The sequence below is a fragment of the Amblyraja radiata genome, chromosome 9 (genome assembly GCF_010909765.2).
Source record: "Amblyraja radiata isolate CabotCenter1 chromosome 9, sAmbRad1.1.pri, whole genome shotgun sequence".
Taxonomy (NCBI): domain Eukaryota; kingdom Metazoa; phylum Chordata; class Chondrichthyes; order Rajiformes; family Rajidae; genus Amblyraja; species Amblyraja radiata.
Window position 1 is genome coordinate 32,312,088 of NC_045964.1, and position 25,762 is coordinate 32,337,849.

Below are 25,762 nucleotides of genomic sequence, written 5' to 3' on the forward strand. Positions count from 1 at the left end.
ATCAGTTCTGGTAGATGTCTAAACTCTCTTCACCTGATATTTAAGATGAACGGAACCCTTATCTCTAAATGAGAAATGAACGAAAACATAATTCTGTGCACGACTTGTTATGTATCAAACGAAACGTTTCGCAATGTATTCGACTTGCTGTGCGTAGAAGTGAATACATTATCCCGATCAATACCTTCCTCTCAACTAGAAAATACATTATAATTTCTCCTACTTCTCAAACTGTGTTTCGGGCAGGGTTAATGCAGTATATCAGTTAATAGATATTTTGGCATGTTTCTCCGCAATATCCTGAGTGTCCTCTGCAGATCTGATCAAATTGACGTAATGGATTTCAAAGCTGACCTGGATACTTTGGCTACCGCCTAGGGACCCGTGTTGAGTGATGCAGGGAATCCGGGCAGTGTGTCAGCATCTCTCATCCTGACCGTTAAAAGATGTTGTGCCTCGGCATTGTTAGCTAACCACTCGCCGTGGAATATCGCCCTTATTTCTCTAATACCAGGCTCGTCTGACAACCCGGGGACACTTAGATCGGGACTCCTACAAGATTTCCAAGATGTGCGACTGTTTTCACCTGCCCTTTGCAAACTGGCGAGGAGATCCAGCCAGTGGTGGGCTTCTTACTCTATGCTTTGTAACCTATTCATACTGCTTTGCTTTGCTTTGCTCCGGATACGCAGTCGTCGCTTTTCTGCAGCTTTAGGGCGTGGTCGATGTTTGCATGAACGAGACAGTACAGATCTAAGGATGAAAAAAAAGGAATGAGGGATTAAACCAGCTTCTGCAATATTTAGCTGCTTATGTTATGGCTGTTGTATTGCTATATGCTTTTGTATAACACCAAATTAATATTTCTATATTCTTAACGTGCGGTGAACTAACAATTCAAGCCCATATTTGCATGCGTGGATTGTTATATCAACTTGCAGTTTGGGACAGGACGGCATTTTTTGCGACTTATTGGATGTAATTGTTTTGTGCGGAGTTAGTCCCACCGTCTATATTTTTGCCGGGTTTGCGCTGTTGTTGGGTGCACTGAAGAAACTGTAGCGCTGGAGAAACAAATATGGGCGAATCCCTGGGAAATATATTTATTTGCTTAGAGTTTAATTGTCCTGGCTACAAAGCAGGCAGGGCGGAAACATTTGCTGTAAACGCCCGCGGTAAGGAGTGGAGGTGTACCACATCGCCCTTCTCTTTAAACACATGCTTTAGCTGTATTATGTGTTTGCTTGAAGTAAAATGAAATTCACCACAGGGCGTGTGCAGCTATTGTGCAGCGCACGCCGTTGCCACGAGTAATTGAAATACTTTTCATGGGTCACTGTCATAGCGAAGGTCCCTATGACAGTGAATGCAGCGAGCAGCCTGGTACAAAGTTAGCGCGCACACACCCGAAAATGAATAGAATCGAAATGGTTCAGCATCCACCAGCCCACGTCGTGCACTCCCCCTCCCAAGGTCATTTCAGCTCCCAGCTCCAGCAGGTCCCTGTCCAGGCCTGCAGGGAGATAACTCGAGGCCAATACTGATTCCAGAAAATAAATATCGAACTGAATACTTCGTTCCGACCAGAGTCCGTTCAGTTTTAACTGTACCACAAAGGCTTGTTCTGATCTGACAGGCGATTGTCAAATCCCGACAAGAAAAGCCAATCCTTGTGCATATATATATATGTGTGCATATATATATATATATATATATATATATATATATATATAAAGTAATGCAAAAGTACCCATTTTGAGGTTTGGCATTAAACACTGCCCAAGACAGCATTGCCAAGGTCCTGAAACGAATAATGAAAATGGTTGGGATTGTACAATAATATTTTAAGTTATAGCAGTAAGAGTTTGAAGCAATGCAAATTGAGTTTTGACTTCAATGTAACGTTTACACTTAAATTATCGTGTAGAGTACACATTTGTTAAACTATAATGTTAAAATAAAAATTATTGTGTAGAACAACCATGGCGCAGTTTGATTTGGCTCCTTCTTCTGCACTGAGAGAGGGCGTCACTTCTGTAATGCCACTGTTGTGATGTGATATGTCTTTTAGCTCCAATTAGGATGGGAAAGTCACCACAATATACTGTAATCAACATTGCAGCTAAGTTAAATGAGCTAACATTTGGAAAAGTCTTAAGGGTGTCAAAGGTTAGGGAGAGAAGGCAGGACAATGGGATTGAGAGGGAAAAACACATCAGCCATGATTGAAAGGCAGAGCAGACTCGGTGGGCTGCTCTTATGTCTGATGATCCTCAAGGGAATGATTGAAGTGCATAGTGGTTGTATATTGTACAAGTCAATAATCCAGGTTTCAGGATTGTTCACAATATCTGTCCCTTCCTCTGAACAGTTTCTCCTGTATATGCATGTGTTTCTTTCCCCTTCACCATTCCTCCTTCATCCATTCAAAAATAACATGATTAAGTAGCACATGTGTCATCTTCCTGCGTCAGAAGCATTTTACCATGAATGAAAGGTTTATAGCTGCACATGTGAGAGGTATATTTGGATGACGTGGGCTGCATGTTTTTGACCATAAGCCTTTACAGATAGTATAACTGGGATAAATAGTTATTTAATAACATCTAACTTGCGCAACTTGTTTGTACTTGTGCAGCATAACTCTTAATTAGGGTCGGGCATGAACTGGCATAGCAGTAGTGCTAACGGTGAAAAAAATCCATAACTTTGCATTAGAGTCATAGTTATACAGCATGGAAACAGGCCCTTCAGCCCAACTTGCCTCACCCCCAGACATAGCCTGCCCAACCTCTCCCTATAGCCCAGGCCCTCAAGTGTTGGCATCATCCTTGTAAATCATCTCTGCACATTTTCCGGCTTAACAAGCTTTAACATGGATAGCATTCACCTGCTAGAGGAGATGGATTAAGTAGGTACTACGACAATATTTTATAGGCATTGAATGCAAATATAGCAGGGTCATAAGTGATTGGAGCAGAATTAGGACATTTGGCCCATCAACTCTACTCTGCCATTCAATCATGGCTGATCTATCTGTTCTAACCCCATTCTCCTGCCTTCTCCTCATAACCCCTGACACCTTTACTAATCTAGAATCTATCTATCTCTGACTTAAAAATATCCATTGTCTTGGCCACCACATCCTTCTGTGGCAAAGTATTCCACAGATTCACCACCCTATGACTAAAGAAATTCCTCCTCCTCCTTCCTAAAGGAATGGCCTTTAATTCTGAGGCTATGACCTCTGGTTCTGGACTCTCCCATTGGTGGAAACATCCTCTCCACATCCACTCTATCCAAGCCGAACAGTTGGTAAGTTTCTATGAGGTCTCCCCTCATCCTTCTAAACTCCAGCGAGTACAGGTCCAGTGCTGTCAAACGCTCATTATATGTTAACCATAATGTGAATAAGGGGCTCATAATATGAGTAAGGGGCGACCGTGGCTGACAAGGGAGGTCAGGGATGTTATAAAAATCAAAGAGAAGTATAACATAGCAAAGATGAGTGGGAAGCCAGAGGATTGGGAAACTTAAAGATCAACAGAAGATAACTAAAAAGGCAATACGGGGAGAAAAGATGAGGTACGAAGGTAAACTAGCCAAGGATATAAAGGAGGATAGTAAAAGCTTCTTTATGTATGTGAAGAGGAAAACATAGTTAATACTAAAGTTGGACCCTTGAAGACTGAAACAGGCGAATTTATTATGGGGAACAAGGAAATGGCAGACGAGTTGAACAAGTACTTTGGATCCAACTTCACTAAGGAAGATACAAACAATCTCCCTGATGTACTAGTGGCCAGAGGATCTAGGGTGACGGAGGAACTGAAGGCAATTCACATTAGGCAGGAAATTGTGTTGGGTAGACTGATGGGACTGAAGGCTGATAAATCCCCAAGGCCTGATGGTCTGCATCACAGGGTACTTAAGGAAGTGGCTCTAGAAATCGTGGATGCATTGGTGATCATTTCCCAACGTTCTATAGATTCAGGATCAGTTCCTGTGGACTGGAGGGTAGTTAATGTTATCCCACTTTTTAAGAAAGGCGAGAGAGAGAGAGAGAGAGAGGGAATTATAGACCAGTTAGCCTGACATCGGTGGTGGGGAAGATGCTGGAGTCAATTATGAAAGATTAAATAGCAACACAATTGGATAGCAGTAACAGGATAGGTCCGAGTCAGCATGGATTTATGAAGGGGAAATCATGCTTGACTAATCTTCTGGAATTGTTTGATGATGTAATTGGGAAAATGGACAAGGGAGAGCCAGTGGATATAGTGTACCTGGACTTTCAAAAGGCATTTGATAAGGTTCCACATAGGGCAAAATTAGAGCATATGATATTGGGGGTAGGGTGGTGACATGGATAGAAAATTGGTTGGCAGACAGGAAGCAAAGAGTAAGGATTAACGGGTCCCTTTCAGAATGGCAGGCAGTGACTAGTGGGGTACCGCAAGGCTTGGTGCTGGGACCGCAGCTATTTACAATATACATTTATGAATTAGATGATGGGATTAAAAGTAACATTAGAAAGTTTGCAGATGACACAAAGCTGGGTGGCAGTGTGAACTGTGAGGAGGATGCTATGAGGATGCAGGGTGACTTGGACAGGTTGAGTGAGTGGGCAGATGCATGGCAGATGCAGTTTAATGTGGATAAATGTGAGGTTATCCACTTTGGTGGCAAAAACAGGAAGGCAGATTATTACCTGAATGGTGCCAAGTTGGGAAAAGGGGAAGTACAACGAGATCTGGGGGTCCTTGTTCATCAGTCACTGAAAGTAAGCATGCAGGTACAGCAGGCAGTGAAGAAAGCGAATGGCATGTTGACCTTCATAACAAGAGCAGTTGAATAGAGGAGCAAAGAGGTCCTTCTGCAGTAGTACAGGGCCCTAGTGGGACTACACCTGCATCATTGTGTGCAGTTTTAGTCTCCAAATTTGGGGAAGGACATTCTTGCTATTGAGGGATTGCAGCGTAGGTTCACAAGGTTAATTCCCGGGATGGCGGGACTGTCATATGTTGATGGAATGGAGCGGCTGGGCTTGTATTTAGATGGGTCTGGAATGTAGAAGGATGAGAGGGTATCTTATTGAAACATATAAGATTTTTAAGGCTTTTGACATGCTAGAGGCAGGAAACATGTTCCCGATATTGGGGGAGTCCTGTACCAGAGGCCACAGTTTAAGAATAAGGAGTAGTAAGCCATTTAGAATGGAGATAAGGAAAAACATTTTCACACAGAGGGATGTGAACCTGTGGAATTCTCTGCCTCAGAAGGCAGTGGAGGCCAATTCTCTGGATGGTTTCAAGAGAGAGTTAGATAGAGCTCTTAAAGATAGCGGAGTCAGGGGATATGGGGAGAGGGCAGGAATGGGGTACTGATTGTGGATGATCACCCATGATCACAATGAATGGCGGTGCTGGCTTGAATGGCGCCTACTCCTGCAACTATTGTCTATTGTCTATTAACCCACTTATTCCTGGGAACATTTTTGTAAACCTCCTCTGGACCCTCTCCAGAGCCAACACATCCCTCCTCAGATATGGGGCCCTAAATTGTTCACAATACTCCAAATGCGGCCTGACCAGTGTCATATAGAACCTCAGCATTATATCCCTGTTTGTGTATTCTAATGGGTGACTAAAACTGAAAGCAATACTCCAAATGCCTCAGCAAGCATTAATCACTTGACATGGATAAGATTTACACAAAGTAATTTCTGTGAAATATAAGAAAAATAAGATGTCAAAATCTATTCTGTTTGAAGAAATGTGGTGGTTTTATATTTCGGTGCCACAGGAATCTTAAAGTGTTTATATTTTACACTAGACCTCGGGGGACTTGTTGGGTCCCATCCCCTCATCGCGCGGTTGCGGGGAGGGGGGGGGGGTTGAGGATGGTGACGTAACTCGTGGAAAACTGCGCCTGCGCGTTGACAGCACCTGCTTTAATCCAGAGCCGGGGGGGCACGAGCCAGGTGGGGCACGAGCAAAGGCATAGTGATGTCATACAGCTCGGTTTGATTTGAAAACACTTTTTTTCATTTTAAAACAATTTTTGTAAAAAACCTGGGAAATAATGAACCAATTTTTCAGATGAGGGGAATTTTGAAATCATGAGGTGAATCTCTACCGGAATATGTAAAAAATTCTCAGTTAAATAGTTATATAAGATGATGTCACAGCACCAAATCCTATTATTGAGTTTACTACTGTTTGAGTACCTAAGATTTTGCAGATTTCCCCAAGGTGAATTTTTCTCCAATGGTTAGAAATATTTCCCAGTAATTAATATTGACATTTGGACATTTAGTTGAGCACCAGCTCAACTTTTCATTTGTTGACCACTAGCTGTTTTTCTGCTATTTGAACTGCAATAACAATGTTGGCATGACCTCAAACAGCATGAAATATGTAATATATTAAGATAAGTTTCCTGACATCAATTCATGTATTTTTAATATTTTTGAAAGCTTTAAATTCACCAGTGAATCCTTCATTACCTCTTAGGCAACTATTTGGAGAACTTGGCAAAACATATTTTGCATTATTTACTGCCTGCACTAATATTAAGTCATAAATATTACAAACCACTGTCTGTTTTATGCACATATATCTATAATAGCTAAAAACTCAGGACAAATAACATGATATGATAGCTTGAAAGAAAGGAGCCTCTGGTAATATATAATTAAAAAATCCAGGATCAGAGTGCAAAAAGGTGCATGACAATGCGATTTAGGACAGTTTTATCCCACTACCTTTGACCAGGCTTAACCCATCATGTTAACAGAATTACACAATAAACATTTAATTTGATGAGGGCATTTAATGGAAGTAACAAATATGCCACCTATAATTGATTTCAGTAGACTGGAACATTGGGTGAGATGTATGACTTCTGAATAATTACTTTCTACACTTGTCTAACTTGATAACACTCCATGGAGCCAGGAGATCAGTACATGCAGTAACATACCTGCACGTCCAAACAGATTTGTACCACTGTTCCTCCTTTTAATGCAGATTGAGGTGCTGGTGAGAACCAAAATTGCTAGTTCACAGGCTACTAGAAGACTGACAGCAACAAAGTTAGTCCATGGGTAATATAGGTGGGGAATGTCTGGGTTGCATTTGCAAAACAGCTCCATCCAAGACCACAAGAAATTGCTGAGAGTTGTGGATGTAGCCCTGACCAGCACGCAAACCAATCTTCCTTCCATTGACTCCATGTACAGTTCACATTACCTCAGCAAAGCCACCAGCATAATCAAGGACGAGTTTCTCCCCAGCAACTCCCTCTTTTCCCTTCTCCCATCAGGCTAGAGGTACAGAAGTGTAAAAACGCACACCTCCATGTTTAGGGATAATTTCTTCCCACCTGTTATCAAGCAACTGAACCATCCTATCACCAACTAGAGACCCTTGGACTATCTTTTAATGGACTTTACTTGACTTTATCAAGCATTAAATGTTATTCCCGTAACCCGTATCTGTACAATGTGGATGGCTTGATTATAGTCATATATATATTTTTTGCTGACTGGATAACATGCAAAAAAAAACTGTACCTCGGTACTCATGATAATAATCAACTAAAGTAAACTTATTGTCAAGGGATTGACAAATTGGGAATATAAAGATGGAGTTAAAAGGGAAGTGAGTACTGGAAATGTTACAAAAGACTCACAAAGTAATGGGAAGGAAAGTTCGAGAAGGGATAAGAGAGTAAGGTCAGGGCCAATAGTGAACAGAGTGAGAGGGAAGGTGAATACCGAAGTCAAAGTGTTATATATGAATGAGCAAAGTATAAGAAATAAAGTGGGTGAGCTTGAGGCTCAGTTCGAAATTGGCAAGTATGATGTTGTGGGAATTACAGAGACATGGCTGCAAGAGGGCCAGGGCTAGGAACTGAATATTCAAGGGTATGCGTCCTATCGAAAAGACAGACAGGTGGGCAGAGGGTGTGGCATAGCTCTGCTGGTGAGCAATGAAATTCAGTCTCTTGCGAGGGGTGACATAGAATCGGGAGATGGAGAGTCAGTATGGAGAGAACTGAGAAATTGTAAGGGTAAAAAGACCATAATGGGACATCCCCAAAAAGTAGCCTGGATATAGGGTGCAAGTTGAATCAAGAGTTAAAATGGCATGTCGTAAAGGTAATGCTATGGTTGTTATGGGAGATTTCAACATGCAGGTAGACTGGGAAAATCAGGTTGGTACTGGACCCCAACAAAGGGAGTGTGTGGAGTGCCTCCGTGATGGATTCTTAGAGCAGCTTGTACTGGAGCCTACTAGGGAGAAGGCAATTCTGGATTTAATGTTGTATAATGAACCGGATTTGATAAGAGAACTCGAGGTAAAGGAGCCATTAGGAGGTAGTGACCATAATATGATAAGTTTTAATCTACAATGAGAAGGGTAAATCGGAGGTGTCAGTATTACAGTTGAACAAAGGGGACTATGGAGCCATGAGGGAGGAGCTGGCCAAAGTTGACTGGAAAGATACCCAAGCAGGGATGACAATGGAACAACAATGGCAGGTATTTCTGGTAATAATACAGAAGGTGTAGGATCAGTTCATTCCAAAGTGGAAGAAAGATTCCAAGGGGAGTAAGGGGTGACCGTGGCTGACAAGGGAAGTCAGGGACAGTATGAAAATAAAAGAGAAGTATAACATAGCAAAGATTTGGTAACTTTTAAAGGGCAACAGAAGATAATTAAAAAGACAATACAGGGAGAAAAGATAAGGTAAGCTAGCCAAGAATATAAAGGAGGATAGTAAAAACTTCTTTAGGTATGTGAAGAGGAAAAAAATAGTTACGACCAAAGTTGGACCCTTGAAGACTGTAAAAGGTGAATTTATTATGGGGAACAAGGAAATGGCAGACAAGTTGAACAGGTACTTTGGATCCGTCTTCACTAAGGAGGACACAAACAATCTGCCTGAGGCCAGAGGATCTAGGGTGACAGAGGAACTGAAGGAAATTCACATTAGGCAGGAAATGGTGTTGGGTAGACTGATGGGACTGAAGGCTGATAAATCCTAGAGGGAGCAGGGAGGTTCTATTGCAGTTGTACAGGGTCCTGGTGAGACCACACCTGGAGTATTGCTTACAGCATTCTTGCCATAGAGGGAGTACAGAGAAGGTTCACCAGACTGATTCCTGGGATGTCAGGACTTTCATATGAAGAAAGACTGGATAGACTTGGTTTGTACTCGCTAGAATTTAGAAGATTGAGGGAGGATCTTATAGAAACTTACAAAATTCTTAAGGGGTTGGACAGGCTAGATGCAGGAAGATTGTTCCCGATGTTGGGGAAGTCCAGAACAAGGGGTCACAGTTTAAGGATAAGGGGGGAATCTTTTAGGACCGAGATGAGGAAAACATTTTTCACACAGAGAGTGGTGAATCTCTGGAATTCTCTGCCACAGAAGGTAGTTGAGGCCAGTTCATTGGCTATATTTAAGAGGGAGTTAGATGTGGCCCTTGTGGCTAAAGGGATCAGGGGGTATGGAGAGAAGGCAGGTACAGGATACTGAGTTGGATGATCAGCCATGATCATATTGAATGGCAGTGCAGGCTCGAAGGGCCGAATGGCCTACTCCTGCACCTATTTTCTATGTTTCTAAATCCCCAGGGCCTGATGATCTGCATCCCAGGGTACTTAAGGAAGTGGCTCTAGAAATTGTGGACGCATTGGTGATCACTTTCCAATGTTCTATAGATTCAGGATCAGTTCCTGTGGATTGGAGGGTAGCTAATGTTATCCCACTTATTAAGAAAGGCGGGAGAGAGAAAACAGGGAATTATGGACCAGTTAGTCTGACATGGGTGGTGGGGAAGATGCTGGAGTCAATTATAAAAGATGAATTAGCAGCACATTTGGATAGTAGTAACAGGATCGGTCCGAATCAGCATGGGTTTACGAAGGGGAAATCATGCTTGACTAATCTTCTGGAATTGTTTGAGGATGTAACTAGGAAAATGGACAAGGGAGAGCCAGTGGATGTAGTGTACCTGGACTTTCAGAAAGCTTTTGATAAGGTCCCACATAGGAAATTAGTATGCAAAATTAGAGCACATGGTATTGCGGGTAGGGTGCTGACATGGATAGAAAAGTGGTTGGCAGACAGGAAACAAAGAGTAAGGATTAACGGGTCCCTTTCAGAATGGCAGGCAGTGACTAGTGGGGTACCGCAAGGGTCGGTGCTGGGACCACAGGTATTTACAATATACATCAATGATTTAGTTACACGGATTAAAAGTAACATTAGCAAATTTGCAGAAGACACAAAGCTGGGTGGCAGTGTGAACTGTGAGGAGGATGCTATGAGGATGCAGGGTGACTTGGACATGTGTGAGTGGGCAGATGCATGGCAGGTGCAGTTTAATGTGGATAAATGTGAGGTTATCCACTTTGGTGGCAAAAACAGGAAGGCAGATTATTATCTAAATGGTGTCAAGTTGGGAAAAGGGGAAGTACAACGAGATCTGGGGGTCCTTGTTCATCAGTCACTGAAAGTAAACGTGTAGGTACAGCAGGCAGTGAAGAAAGCGAATGGCATGTTGGCCTTCATAACAAGAGGAGTTGAATATAGGAGCAAAGAGGTCCTTCTGCAGTTGTACAGGGCCCTAGTGAGACCACACCTGGAGTATTTTGTGCAGTTGTTGTCCCCTAATTTGAGGAAGGACATTCTTGCTATTGAGGGAGTGCAGCGTAGGTTCACAAGGTTAATTCCTGGGATGACGGAACTGTCATATTTTGATAGAATAGAGCGGCTGGGCTTGTTGCTTTGGAATTTAGAAGGATGAGAGGGAATCTTATTGAAACATATAAGATTATTAAGTGTTTGGACACACTAGAGGCAGGAAACATGTTCCCGATTTTGGGGGAGTCCAGATCCAGGAGCCACAGTTTAAGAATAAGGGGCAAGCCATTTAGAACGGAGATGAGGAAAAACTTTTACACACAGAGAGTTGTGAGTCTGTGGAATTCTCTGCCTCAGAGGGCGGTGGAGGCCAGTTCCCTGGATGCTTTCACGAGAGAGATAGATAGAGCTCTTAAAGATAGCGGAGTCAAGGGATATGGGGAGAAGGCACGAACGGGGTACTGATTGGGGATGATCAGCCATGATCACATTGAATGGCAGTGGTGGCTCGAAGGGGCGAAAGGCCTACTCCTGCACCTATTGTCTATTGTCTATTGTGACCAAGAGGAGAGAAAATGAGATCATAAAGAGCCTATACATTGCTTTGCATAAAAAATGACTTTATTCACTTCTCAACAGCTTTTTCTAGGTTGGGCAGCTAAGGCGAGGATGCTGCCCAGCAGTGGATGGAAATAGCATCAGACTCCCTTATTCATCCATGAATTTGTATTGTAATAAAGGGACCCATCTAAGTGAGACAAAAACTCATCTGCAAAAAAAAAAATCAATTGTGTTTAAATGAACAACTGAATTTGGTTGTAACTGCTCCCCTGTTCTTTCTCCACTGATTGGAGAGAGTTAAAATATATTTTCGTACTAAAAGCATTCTTGTCGTACAGGTTATTGTTGGCTGGGTGCTAAATTGTAATGTACTGCAAAAGGGGGTTCAGGGATCATGATGTCTGATTAACCAACAAATGGTATGAGATGCTCATAGAATTTCTGTAACAGCCATAATAACTTGATATTGGTATCAAGACAGCACCAACTATGCTGTTTCCTGCCTTAACAAATATCTACAGACCACAACCTTTTCAGTGGCTAACACTAACTCAAACTTGTCAATATCATTCCTGCAGCTCTTTGAGTGAAAGTTGAGGTAGTGGGGTGAGGAGGTGGATGGTGAAGCGGAATTTGGGGTTGACATTGAGGTGGATATCATAATGCAATTTGCTTGCTGTAAACTATGTCTAATCACTGCTGAAAACAGGCATCTCATGTTATTGCTGTTGCTCTGGATGTTTTGGCTGATATGTTTTTGGAGGAGAGAGGCTCTTCCATCGGGTCTCTCTTTTCCACAGGCAAAGGTTGGGGAAGTGGGAGAAGGAAACAAATTGAAGTCAATGCCGGGACTGAAGTAGTTAGAACTTAAATTTAATGACCTCATGTACTGTATCTAGTCACAAATCCACAGCAGGCAATATTGATGCCAAGAAGAATCATGCACACAAATGTGCCCAGAGCCATTTCCTAATGGGCCCTTTGTTTTACCTGGTGAAGATCTCCGGAGCAAGACTTCAACTGTACCTGAACCTCACCATACTTGTGCCAATGACAATAAACTCAATTGACTTGACTTGACAGTGGTGGAATGAGGGATGGTTTGGGGTTTGGATGGATTGGAAGTTTTGCTCTGGAATGGCAACAAGGTGCTTGATTGCACTCATTCAAGCAAGCAATGTTATTCTTTTTTTTCACTCATGAATTATACATAGCAGATAATGAAAAGGTTGTGGGAATCAGGAGGTGCACCACTCAACAAAGAATATCCAGCCTTTGATTTACTCCTATTTATACAGAGGAATAAGGTGCCTTTACCAGGTAAAATTTCCAATCCTAGATAAAACCCAGGTTGTTGTGGGCATGTAACTTGCTGAAGGTAATGTATTTAAATATTAAAGGGAGGAGGTTAAGGTCTCTACTGGCTAATTGCTGGTTGGCGCAGACGTGGTGATCCGAAGGGTCTGCTTCCACTTTGTACCTCTAAACTAAAGCATACAGTAGATAGACATGGCTTCCGATATAAACCAACTAAAATGCCTGACATCCTGAAAAAAGATACCTGATCTCTTGCAAAGAAAGCAATAAACCTTTGTTAAAGGCTGTACTGGCATTTAGGCCTGGGCAGAGATCCAAATGCTGCATTTATATATTAAACATCGATATTATATCATCAATAAGAAATTACTCAGTGTAAACTTGATTTTTGATTCTCATAGTCAGAATTGGTGAAAAAGTTCTACTTTTGTTAAAATACTTATCTCCATATTGTCCATAAACTCTCCTCAAATTCCCATCTCCACATGTGGTTTTTCTCCCAAAGACCACGTGTTCTCTCTTGCACTCGATACCTCCATCCTTTGCAATCTTTCTCATGGATCATTATCTCCACTCACCTGTAATTTCTCCTCACTGTCATTGTATCTGCTTTCTGCTGCACCATTGTCCTGTAAGCCATTATTTCCAAAGGCAGCTAACCTTTCAATCAGGCTATGTGTTGACTAGGAAAATACTGAGATCCTTTTTTTTTTGCATTACCCAATACATACAGGTTCGCTAGTGCTACATGGTTGGAGTTAAACTAGATTGGCAGGAGGGTGGGATCTTATACAGGACCGAGGCAGGGGAAAGGTTAGAAGTTGGTGTCGAGGGTGATGAGAGAAAGTATAGAGGATAAAATAGGCAGGAGAAAGTCAGGGAGGGAGGAAGGTTGGTTTAAATTGCATGAATTTTTATACAAGGGGCATTAAATATAGCCTCACTAGACAGTTCGTCCAGTGAGGCTATATGGGTGGAGCTGAAGAACAAGAAAGGGATGATGACCTTGTTGGGGCTGTACCTCAGGACCCCAAATAGTCTATGGGCATCAGAAGAGCAAAGGTGCCAGGAGATTGCATGCAGCTGCAGGTCTAATAAGGTTATCGTAGTAGGGTATTTCCCATTGACTGGGAGTGGCAAGTGGATGAGATGTTTTTGGATAAGCTTTTTGGAACCAGCAACCACTGTTCTATTAGATTTAAGATAATTATGGATAGGGGCAGAGCAGGCCCATGGGTTCAAATGCTAAATTAGGGCCAACTATGAGGGTATGAGACAGGAACTCACTCAAGTAGATTGGAGTAGGTTTGATGGAAAACACACGTCAGGAAAGTGGGATGTTTTTAAAAGTGTGCTGACAAGAGTTCACGACACGTCCCTGTTATAGTGAAGGGCAAGGCAGGCAAACGTAAGGAAGCCTGGATGACGAAAGAAATTGATCAAGAGAATGAAGGAGGCATGGGACAAGTATAGGCAGCTGGGATCAAATGTATCCCTGGATGAGTTTTGGGAACTAGAGTAATCAAAAAATGAAATCATAAGAACAAAAAGGGAACAGGAGATAGCTCCAGCAGATAGCATTAGGGATAATCCCAAGAGATGTTATAAGCACATAAAGGGAAAATGGATAAACAGAGAGAGAGAGAGAGAGAGAGAGAGAGAGAGGGTCCCCTCAGGAATCAGTGGTCATCTCTGAGTGGAGCCACAGGAGATAGGCAAGGTCCTCAACGAGTATTTCTCCTCTGTTTTTACCGTGGAGGAAGACAGGAGGATGGGAGATCTTGGGGTAGTCACGGGAAGTGTCTCGAGAGCATTCAATATTACCGTCGCAGATGTGCTGAAGGTCCTGACGCGTATGAAGATAGACATATCTCCGGGGCCTGATCAGATATATCTGAGAACACAGTGGGAAGCTAGAGAGGAAATTACAGGACCCCTTGTTGTATTTAACGACAGGCGAGGTGCCGGGAGACTGGAGGGAGGCAAATATTCTGCCTTTATTCAAGAAGGGCAGGAGGGAAAAGGCTGGGAACTACAGGCCAGTGAGCTTAACATCTGTGGCTGGAAAGTTACTAGAGAGTATTCTGAGGGATATGATATACATGCACAATTGGGCTAGGGCTGATTAGGGATAATTCACGGTTTTATTCATGGGAGGTCATGTCTCATGAATTTGATTGAGTTTTTGAAGATGTGACCAGAAAAGTCGATGAAGGCAGAGCTGTAGACAACGTATATTGTACATGGATTTTAGTAAGGCATTTGACAAGGTTCCGCATGGCAGGCTGTTCTGGAGGTTAGATCCCATGGGATTTAGGGAGAGATAGTTGAATGGATAGAAAATTGGCTTAATGGAAGGTTGCATTTAGGACTAGAGGCCTGTGACTAGTGGTGTGCAGCAGGGTTCGGTGCTGGGCCCATTGCTAATTGCCATCTGTATCAATGATTTAGATGAGAACGTACCTGGCATGGTTAACAAGTTTGCAGATGACACAAAATTGGGTGAGATTGTAGACAGTGAAGACGGTTGCAGCAGGATCTTAAGACCTGAAATATCAACTATTCCTTTTCTGCAGAGATGTTGGCTGGCCCGCTGAGTTACTCCACCTTTTTGTGTTTATCTTCGGTTTAAACCAGCATCTGCAGTGCCTTCTTACACATTTTGTCTGCTCCAGAACCAAGCTGGAGGTATGGCAGAAGACACAAGCCCATGCTGCCCCAATTTATAATCACAGAATTCCACAGTGAGATGAATAATCTCTGTGATTTTTGAGGAATGTTGGTTGAGGTTTTAGAGTTTTTACTCAAAAGCAGTTTCTTCAGATTTGAGTTTACCAACTGCTTCTAAAATTAGACCTTGTGTTCCATGTGAGCTCAATAGCTAGCTCAATGCAGATCAGAGAATCCTTTTTGTTGTATTCCAGCTTGTTTCCCTTACCCCAACCAGTCTGAAGAAGGGTCTCGACCCTAAACATCACCTTCTCTCCAGAGATGCTGCCAGTCCCACTGAGTTGCTCCAGCTTTTTGTGTCTATCTTCAGCTGAATGTAATCACGAGCCACCACATGATCTAGTCATCTGGATAAATGGATGAATATACACTTTATTAGGCTCAGATTATTTCCATAAATGGACAAGCAAATTTGTTTGCTTTCATCCAGTGTAATGAGTACGATTCAGTGCAAATAATTCCATGTTTCTCTATTCTCAAAATGCCACATTAATATGTTCAATTTCAATTTAAAAACAATATTTGTTATAAATGCATTTTTTAAAGTATGGCATGCCTGGAGGAATTTCAGGAATGTTTGACCTTTTATTATTTTCTATCCTTCGAACTCTGCAACTTTTATCACACTTAAAGGCTTCATTTATTCAGAAACATGAATCAAATGAGTCCGATGACTAGATCATAACACTAATTATAGGAAGGATGTCAACAAAATAGAGAGAGTATAGAGTATATTTACTAGAATGTTGCCTGTGTTTCAGCGACTAAGTTACAGAGAAAGGTTGAACAAGTTAGGTCTTTATTCTTTGGAGCGCAGAAGGTTAAGGGGGGACTTGATAGAGGTCTTTAAAATGATGAGAGGGATAGACAGAGTTGACGTGGGGAAGCTTTTCCCATTGAGAGTATGGAAGATTCAAACAAGAGGACATGACTTGAGAATTAAGGGACAGAAGTTTAGGGGTAACATGAGGAGGAACCTCTTTACTCAGAGAGTGGTAGCTGTGTGGAATGAGCTTCAGGTGGAAGTGGTGGAGGCAGGTTCGATTTTATCATTTAAAAATAAATTGGATAGGTATATGGACGGGAAAAGAATGGAGGGTTATGGTCTGAGTGCAGGTAGATGGGACTAGGGGAAAATAAGTGTTCGGCACGGACTTGAAGGGCCGAGATGGCTTGTTTTCCGTGCTGTAATTGTTATATGGTTATATGGTTAAGAAACATCATTGAACAGGGCACATTGTAACTGTGCCATTTCCTAGGCACAGCTATTTGATTAGTTATACTATCCATAGCTATGATTTCCCCCCCCTTTCCAAATACATTCAAATTTACTTTGAAGATTATTATTAATTCAGATCCCATAGCCCTTTCAGTCAGTGTATTCCAAATCATGACCACCCACCCTCAAAATATGTTTCTCATATTATCTCGGTTCTTTTGTCAATCATTGATCTTTCTACCAAAGATAGATCCAAAATGCTGGAATATTCAGTGGGTCAGGCGACATCTCTGGAGAAAAGGAATATGTGACGTTTTGGGTCAAGACTTTTCTTCAGACTGGGTAGACGCAAAACGTTACCTATTCCTTTTCTCCAGAGATGCTGCCTGACCCGCTGAGTTACTCCAGCATTTTGTGTCCATCTTCAGTGTAAACCAGCATCTGCAGTCGCTTCCTACACATTGAGCTTTCTACCACTGGATATAGTTTTGACGTAATCAAAACCACCATTATCTGGTAATTAAATATGATACCACAATCATAATTCCTCTGAGCTTTCTCTATTGTAAAGAGATCAATGCACCCATTCTCCATTTCCATTATAGTCATAGAATCACATGGTAAGAAACAGGCCCTTCAGCCTACAAGGCCAATGCTGGGTGTAAAATATCCATTTATACTATTGCTATTTTATTCTCTCCACAGTCCCCAAAACTCCCTGAGTACCATTCACTTACACATAAGAAGCAATTTGCAATGTCCAATTAACCTACCAATGTGGGATGTGGGAGCAAACTGGAGCACCAGGAGCAAACCCTCATGGTCACAGGGCGAACATACAGACTTTACAGGACAGCTCCAGGGGTCAGGATTGAACCTGGGATGCTGGAACTGTGAGGCAGCAACTCAGCTACCAGTGCCACCAATCATGTGCCAAAAATTGCCAATATTCCAGGTATAGTCTACCAATTCCTCTAGGATTTGACAAAAAATCAATTTTCTTTACTCCAGTCCTATGTTCATAGTGCCTAGATCTTCCTAAGATTATGTCCAACATTTCTAATTAAATTACATCTGCCATGATTCTCACTATTCCACTAACGTATCCAAGACTGCTGAATGTTACTTTTCTATTCATTGCTTACTATATTTTAGAGTTTTGTGTCATCTGAAAAATTAACATTTGTCTGTCCTAGACTGATTAAAATGGATCAACAAGAGAGGCATTCCAAATATCTATTCCTATCATCCAGTATGAAAACAATTTAACATCGACCTTTCTGTAACTTTGTGAACCTTAACTTTGCTAGTAAATGTATTCATTAGTAAAACGTGCAAACAACATTGAAAATTTGTGTATTCATCAACACTGACATTGTAAGCAAACCCGCCGACAAGGGAGTTGCAGTGGTAGTCTGTTCCAGGCGTTCACTGACCTCTACCGGGCTGAGGCCAGGTGCCAACTCTCAGACACGTCCTCCTACTTATCCTTCGAGCATGATCCCACAGATGAGCACCAGGCCTTAATCTCAAACACTGTTACTGATTTCCTTCCACAGCCTCCAACCTTGTCGTTTCCCAGCCCCGCACAGGCCGTTTTTACCTTCTCGCCAAAATCCACAAACACAACTGCCCTGGCAGATCCTGCCTGCTCCAGTCCCACAGAAATGATTTCCACATACCTCGACTCCATCCTATCTCCCCTGGTCCAATCTCTCCTGACCTATGTCCAAGAAACCTCACATGCCCTTCGGCTCTTTAATGACTTCCACTTTCCGAGTCCCCACTCCCTCATCTTTACTATGGACATTGTCACTCCACACCATCCCCCACCAGGAAGGTCTTAAAGCCCTCCGTTTTTTCCTCGACCACAGAACCATCCAATTTCCCTCTACTAACATTCTACTCCGCCTAGCGGAGCTGGTCCTCACCCTCAACAACTTTTCCTTTGACTCCTCCCACTTCCTCCAATTCCAAGGCGTAGCTATGGGCCCCCACATGGGCCCCAGTTATGCCTGCCTCTTTGTAGGGTACGTTGAACAATCCCTGTTCCAGGCATACACTGGCCCTATACCCAAACTCTATCTCCGTTATGTTGATGACAGCATCGGTGCTACCTCCTGCACCCATGCAGAATTCATGGACTTCATCAACTTCACGACCAATTTTCATCCTACACTCAAATTTACTTGGATCATCTCTGATACCTCCCTCCCTTTCTTGATCTCACAGTCTCCATCACAAGAAATAGACTATTGACTGATGCCTATTACAAACCCACTGACTTCCACAACTATCTTGACTACACTTCTTCCCACCCTGCTTCCTGCAAAGACTCTATCCCCTACTCCCAATTCCTCCATCTACGCCGCATCTGCGCCCAAGATGAAGTGTTCCATACTCCGCTCTCCCATCATAAATGAGGCCTTCACTCATGTCTCCTTGGTCCGCCCTTGTTCCCTCTCAGTCGCAACAGAGACAGAATCCTCCTAGTCCTTACCTTCCACCCCATCAGCCATTGCATATAACACATAATCCTCAATAATGTCCACCACCTCTGGGATCCCACCACTAGCCACATTTTCCCATCCCCACCCCTTTCCACCTTCCGCAGAGACTGTTCCCTACGCAATTCCCTGGTTAATTCATCCCTTCCCACCCAAGCCACCCCCTTCCCAGGTATCTTCCACTGCAACCGCAAAAGATACAACACCTGTCGCTATACCTCACCCCACTGACTCTGTCCAGGGACCCCGACAGTCCTATCAGGTTAGACAGAGGTTCACTTGCACCTCCTCCAACCTCATCTACTGTATCCATTGTTCAATATGTGGACTCTTATACATCGGCGAGACCAAACACAGACTGGGTGATCGTTTCGCGGAACACCTTAGATCAGCCCATGTGAACCAACCTGATATTCTGGTTGCTGGGGACTTTAATTCTCCTTCTCATTCCAACACAGACCTTTCTGTCGGTCTCCTCCATTGTCAGAGTGAGGCTATATGCAAATTGGAGGAACAGCATCTCATATTTCGCTTGGGGAGCTGACAGCCCAGTGGTATGAATTCTCTCACTTCAGGTTCAGAATTCTCTCTCTATCCCTCCCCCACCCAAGTCGCATTAGCTTCTCATTTTCACCCTACAAACAGCTTCCAATGGCCTTTTTCCTTTATCATCATTACTTTTTTGCATATCTTTCATTCATTGTTCCATATCTCCCCACATCATCGTCTATATCTCTTGTTTCCCTTATCCCTAACCAATCTGAAGAAGGGTCTTGAGCCGAAACGTCACCCATTCCTTCTCTCCAGAGATGCTGCCGGTCCCGCTGTGTTACTCCAGCACTTTGTGTCTATCTTCATCTATTACCTGGCAGGCTTTGTCCTGCCCCTGTGCTCTTCCAGCTTTCTCCTCTCCCCTATAGTCAGACTGAAGAAAGATCCCGACCCAAACGTCACCCGAAACATCCATAAATTCATGTTATAGATGCAAAATTAGGCCATTTGGCCCATCCAGTCTACTCCGCCATTCACGCGGCTGATGTAACTTTCCCTCTCACCCCCATTCTTCTGCCTTCTCCCCATAACCTCTGACACCCTTACTAATAAAGAATCCATCAATCTCCACCTGAAAAATATCCATTGACGGCCTCCACAATCGTCTGTGGCAATGAATTCCACAGATTCACCATGCTCTGACTAAAGAAATTCCTCTTCATCTCCTTTCTAAAGGTATGTCCTTTTATTCTGAGACTATGGCCTCTGATCTAGACTCCCCCACTAGGAGGGTTTGTGGGAGAGTCTAGGATCAGTCATAGCCTCAGAATAACAGGCGTGGAAACATTCTCTCCATATTCAATCTATCCAAGCCTTTCATCATTTGGTTAGTTTCAATGAGGTTCCCCCTCATCCTTCTAATCTCCAGCAAGTACAGGCCCAGTGCCATATGAAGCTCATCAAATGTAAACCCAATCATTCCTGGGATCATTCTTGTAAACCTCCTCTGGACCATCTCCATAGCCAGCATTTCCTTCTTCAGATATGGGGCCCAAAACTGCTCACAGTACTCCAAATTCCATCTGACCTGTGCCTTATAAAGTGTCAGCATTACATCCCTATTTTTATATTCTAGTCCTCTTGGAATAAATGCTGGCTTGTTCTCCAGTGATGCTGCCTGACCTGCTGAGTTACCCCAGCACTTTGTATATTATTTTGTAAATCAGCAACTGCAGTTCCTTGTTTCTACATCTTGATCGGGTTCCTCACTGATTTACTTTCAGCAAGTTAGTGCTGACCTTCATTTCATTTATTAGTGCATACTTTTCCAGATGCCAATTAGATTGTCCAGATTGTTTGTCTCCAAATGGTTTCCTACTGCTGGCTAACCTCCAAATGCCAGGTTTATTCTTCCTTTCTTTTTAAATGTGGAAATAACATTGCAATCCATTAATCTAACAGCACCATCTCCTAATCAAGAAAGGGTTGAAAATTTATGGTCATAACATCTGCAATTTCCATCCCTTCTTCCCTCCATAGCCTGCAGCCTGGAATAGACTCCTCGAATCATACAGCACAGAAAAAGGGCCCACAGGACTCAGCATCAACAGTCAACTCTAACTGTGATTGCAATAATCCTACAGAAATGCTCATTTCATGCTGCTCACATCCCCAATTAATCTCCCCTCCTCACCCCCCCCCCTCAACAATTAACCTATCATTCTGCACGTTTGGAATGTGAGGGGGAACTGGTGTAATTTACAGGAAACCAATGTACTTGAGCGAAACTCAGGGAGTGCCAGAGAAAACTGCATGGACAATATTTGAGGTCAGGATTGAACCTGGTCTGCTGGAGCACCATGACAGGAGCTGTATTTGTGGCAACAGGGGAGATTAGGCTTTTCTACTTTGAAAGCTGCTGTCCTTTTAAGTAACTTCTTATTTCACGACTGTATCTTCCTCTATTCAAAAGGAAAGTGTACAAGCACTTGAGAAAAAAAAAATCACAAGGATAAGGGGAAAGGGTGTGGAGTCAGATAAGTGGAATGCTGTTACCTAGTGCTTGTTGCCTTCTTTTCTGTTTTCCTGTTGTAAACATTCTGTAGTTCTGCATGTGCAAAAAAAGTTTTAAATCAGGAATAAAGACAAAATATTTTCTCTTGGACTCCACCTACAAAGATTAATTATTTTTAAAGTGCATTTAGCATTAAGCATTGCAACAAAATCCAAATTCATTCTATTTTGAATTGTCAAGTCTTTATCATAAATTCTGTATTCTATAAATGAATAAATTAATTAATTAATCTAAAAATAGCTTGATAATGCCTGGATATCATATTAGTTAAAGAGGATTTATTCAGGGTATTGAGACCCACTTCACGTCAGTCCCCTTTAACATCAATATTCATTCTTCTTGAGTCTTCCCTGCCTCATTAAACATTTCTTGCATTGCACTCATGTTCCTGAAGCTTTGAATTTTGGTACAGTTTTTGAGAATACAAATTAGAGGCATTTGGAGTATCATGAATGGGAAAGATATGGGGAGGGATAAACTAGCATGTTCATATTGTCAGAGAGTTATGCAATACGACTTATTTGGATCTTATAGAAACTTACAAAATTCTTAAGGGGTTGGACAGTCTAGATGCAGGAAGATTGTTCCCGATGTTGGGGAAGTCCAGGACAAGGGGTCACAGTTTGAGGATAGAGGAGAAATCCTTTAGGACGAGATGAGAAAAAAAAATTTCACACAGAGAGTGGTGAATCTCTGGAATTCTCTGCCACAGAAGGTAGTTGAGGCCAGTTCATTGGCTATATTTAAGAGGGAGTTAGATGTGGCCGTTGTGGCTAAAGGGATCAGGGGGTATGGAGAGAAGGCAGGTACAGGATACTGAGTTGGATGATCAGCCATGATCATATTGAATGGCGGTGCAGGCTTGAAGGGCCGAATGGCCTACTCCTGCACCTATTTTCTATGTGTCTATGTTTCTGGGTGTGACATTGGGCTCTTGTCCAAAGCTGGCAATCATTTATTGATGACATGCAAGAAATCAATTGTCAGGGCTGTCACCAGGCTCAGAAGGAAAGGGTCCATGGGAAAGGTAAGTGACAGAGGGGACAGTGGTGGTGGGGACAGAGAGGATGAGTAAGCAAAAGTAATAACCTTGGCAGGGAAGAAGATTGATGATTCTTCATGAAGCCCAGAGTTGCAAGCCCAGAAAGAAATGTTTACCTCAAACTGCTAGCTCCAGGAGCTGATTTGTAACAGCTTTCTTGGCCATGCATTGAGCCTGACACTCATGATGCACATTTAGCAAACACTTTGGTTCAATTGATATCGTAAGACTTTTGCTTGAATATTAATGATAACCTCTTCTGCTGTTGAAAGTCAAAATTAAGGCTGGTAAGAAAATAATTTAATTGTTTTTTAATGCCTCGATGACTTCACTACTCACTTGTTTTATATTCACCTTCAACGTATATACCATATGACATCTCCACCCTATCATTGATAACCACACCTTTTGTTGCCTCATTCTCATGCTCCGAAATTTCCCTGCTAAACCTATTTTCCTCATCAGCTCTTGATCCTTCCTTTTATACCCTTTATAAAACACAGGCTGCTGATTATGTTTATATCACCTCGTCAAAAATCCCCTTCTCAGACTCTGTATCCTTTCTGTTAGAATATGCATGAGACAGGCTCTTTGTGTGTATTTCTATAATTTCTATAAATGCAAATTGGTAATATTTTGGTAAATAATCTTGCAGTGGAAGATTCAGAAATGAACAGTTATTCGTAATCTACTGTGATTAAACCAGGAATAAAGGGATCATTGATTGCTCAGACGTGGTCTAAATGCAGCAGCCCCGTTGTTACTTGAAAACTGGGTTTCAATTTCAAAGGATATTCATCTTGACGACACTACTTTAGCTCTGGTTAGGCAGCTTGATTAGTGGTAGCATAGTCAATTTTGACTGCGATGGACCGCCCCCTTAATCCTTACATAGACAAAACTAGTTTCACAGAAAATCTCTGTTCAGTTGACTCTCGTACACTGACAGAATACAGAAGGCAGGCTGACGATTCGGGCTGAGACACTTCAGGGCTACTTTCTGCAAATTCTCAAGATATCCAGGCTTAGAACTAACAAGTTTGCTGGTAAGTTTTAAGAATGCAATTCATCTTTTATAAACTATGTTATCATCGACAGGTTCTGTCATGTTGAAAAAGAACGAGTATGATTTGTACTTCTATTCAGCACTCGTTGTTATATTTATATCATGAGACAACCTTTTTGAATGTGTTTACAAGTCCCCAGTACATAACTGAGAGCGTTAGCTTGGTGCTACTTAATGTACATATACACGATCAAAGGTATCTCCAGATAAGTTTGTAATTTTGCCAAGTAAATTTAACTCATGGAACAAGGGCAGTAACTAACAACTAGAAAGACCAGTATTTGCTCAAGACAGTTGTAAAGGGAAAACCATGCAACTGCATTTCTGAGGAGCAAGAACTTCAGGCATGTGCATTATGGTTTTGATTACTGCGCTGCCTATATATCACACAATTTCAGAATTTGCAAACAGTGGAAACACTGCCTTTAAAGTTTTAATAAATATATTTTTTAAATTGGAGGCGTACGTTTCTTTTTTAGTAATTCTGAAATAAAATTAGAATGTTATTTTTATGCTAAAATTATTGGAGAAAAATAAAATCAATTCTTTACAATCCCAAATAATCCAAAAGAGTACACCTTTTAACATAATTCTGACAAGATCAAAGGAGAAGCAATCGATAAACTATATATTTTATTATTTATTAGTCGCAAAATACTGAGATATTAGGGATACATAGGATCAAACAAGAACAGAGCAATGTTTGGCAATCTGAACACTGGGAATAAGAATTCCACTGGGAATAAGAAGACCACCAGGGGCGCCGTACGATTGGCAGCCCCGCCAACAGTCTGTTTGGTTTTTCGTCTTTTTAAATTTTTTAATGTGTGTTAAAAGTTTGTGTAAATGTTCTCCAGTTTGTTTTATGTGGGGGGAGGGGGGGGGGTGTAAATTGCTCGGTCTAAGCTTCCCCCCAGTCTAGTTTCAGTCAAAAACCACTGACTCAAGCACTTGCGCAACTAATCTTTATTTTGACAAAACACAATTACAATTCAACTACTATACCTAACCACTGCGGGTTCGATCCTCGTATCCCTCTAGGCCTCGCTCAAACAGAGACACTCCAGAAGGCCACGCAGTCCCAAGAGTTCTCTCAGAGGATCGACGCAGGACCTCGTGGCAGCGGACATTTATAGGTCCCCGGACCTTGAGGGGCCGAAACACATGGGGGTGGTCCCTTTACAATCCAATTACAGATATCGATTAACCCCATACATAACAGACATTTCCCTAACCCAATAATACAGCAGCTAATACATTGTATTCAAACAGCGTTTCCCGGAGGAAGCTAACATCGCAACATTTACCCTGATCTGCAAGAAAGCCAGACAAGGCTCAATACCTCATCCAATCAACATTTGGCAAAGTGAATCTCTGCAACATTATTTACAATTATTTACAAGGTGTATGTCTGGTTTGCAGTCATCCAATCCATTCTATGCAATTTGCACCTAATTGACAGGGTCTGCAGATGTTCCTATTCTCTTCCTGTAGCTTGGATCTAGGCTCTAGACAAACTGGCACCACTCTGCAGCTTGTCCCAGTTCCACAGAGAGCACTTTCAAATTGACCAAATCTCCCAGCAGCCCTGAAGCTTTTACCCAATTTTAGAGTCCTAGCCTCTCCAATCTGGCCAGGATTAACAGGGTCGGTGGATTTTTTTCCTTCGGTTTTTTACCTTGCCGGAGATGCGATTAATTTTCGGATCACATTCTCCGGTCGCTCTGCAGCCTACGATCGATGGAGCTGGAGGCCTCTTCGGACTGACCTTGGGCCCCACCGCGGAGCGAGGACTTACATAGGAGTCGATCCCTTGCCCGGGATCGCTCCAAATACGGCCTGCGGTCTTCACATCGGGAGCTCGCAATCTCGGAATAGGCCGTGGATGTCGGGAGCTCCAATGTTGCGGAAGGTTCGACCAGCCCCGACGCGAGGTTCGATCGTCTGGCGCTGGGGAGCTGACATCCCCCCAATACAGGAGCAGATCGCCTCGTCGTGGAGAGCCAAAGCGCCGCCGGCTACGGGAGGAGTCAAGATCATCTCGTCAACGGAGGGCTCGAGGCCCCCAACAGGGATGAGATTGAACTTTTTTTCG

At 42.5% G+C, this 25,762-nt stretch overlaps 1 protein-coding gene across 1 annotated transcript in view; it reads left to right on the forward strand.

Annotated features, from left to right (window-relative positions):
- Positions 1-312: 312 nt before the first annotated feature.
- Positions 313-25,762, forward strand: part of ahnak2 (AHNAK nucleoprotein 2) — a 69,651-nt gene continuing 44,201 nt past the window's right edge. Inside the window, exon 1 of the mRNA XM_033026441.1 lies at positions 313-623. Coding sequence (XP_032882332.1) covers positions 569-623 — 55 coding nt within the window. The 5' untranslated portion in view covers positions 313-568. The remainder of the gene's footprint in view (positions 624-25,762) is intronic.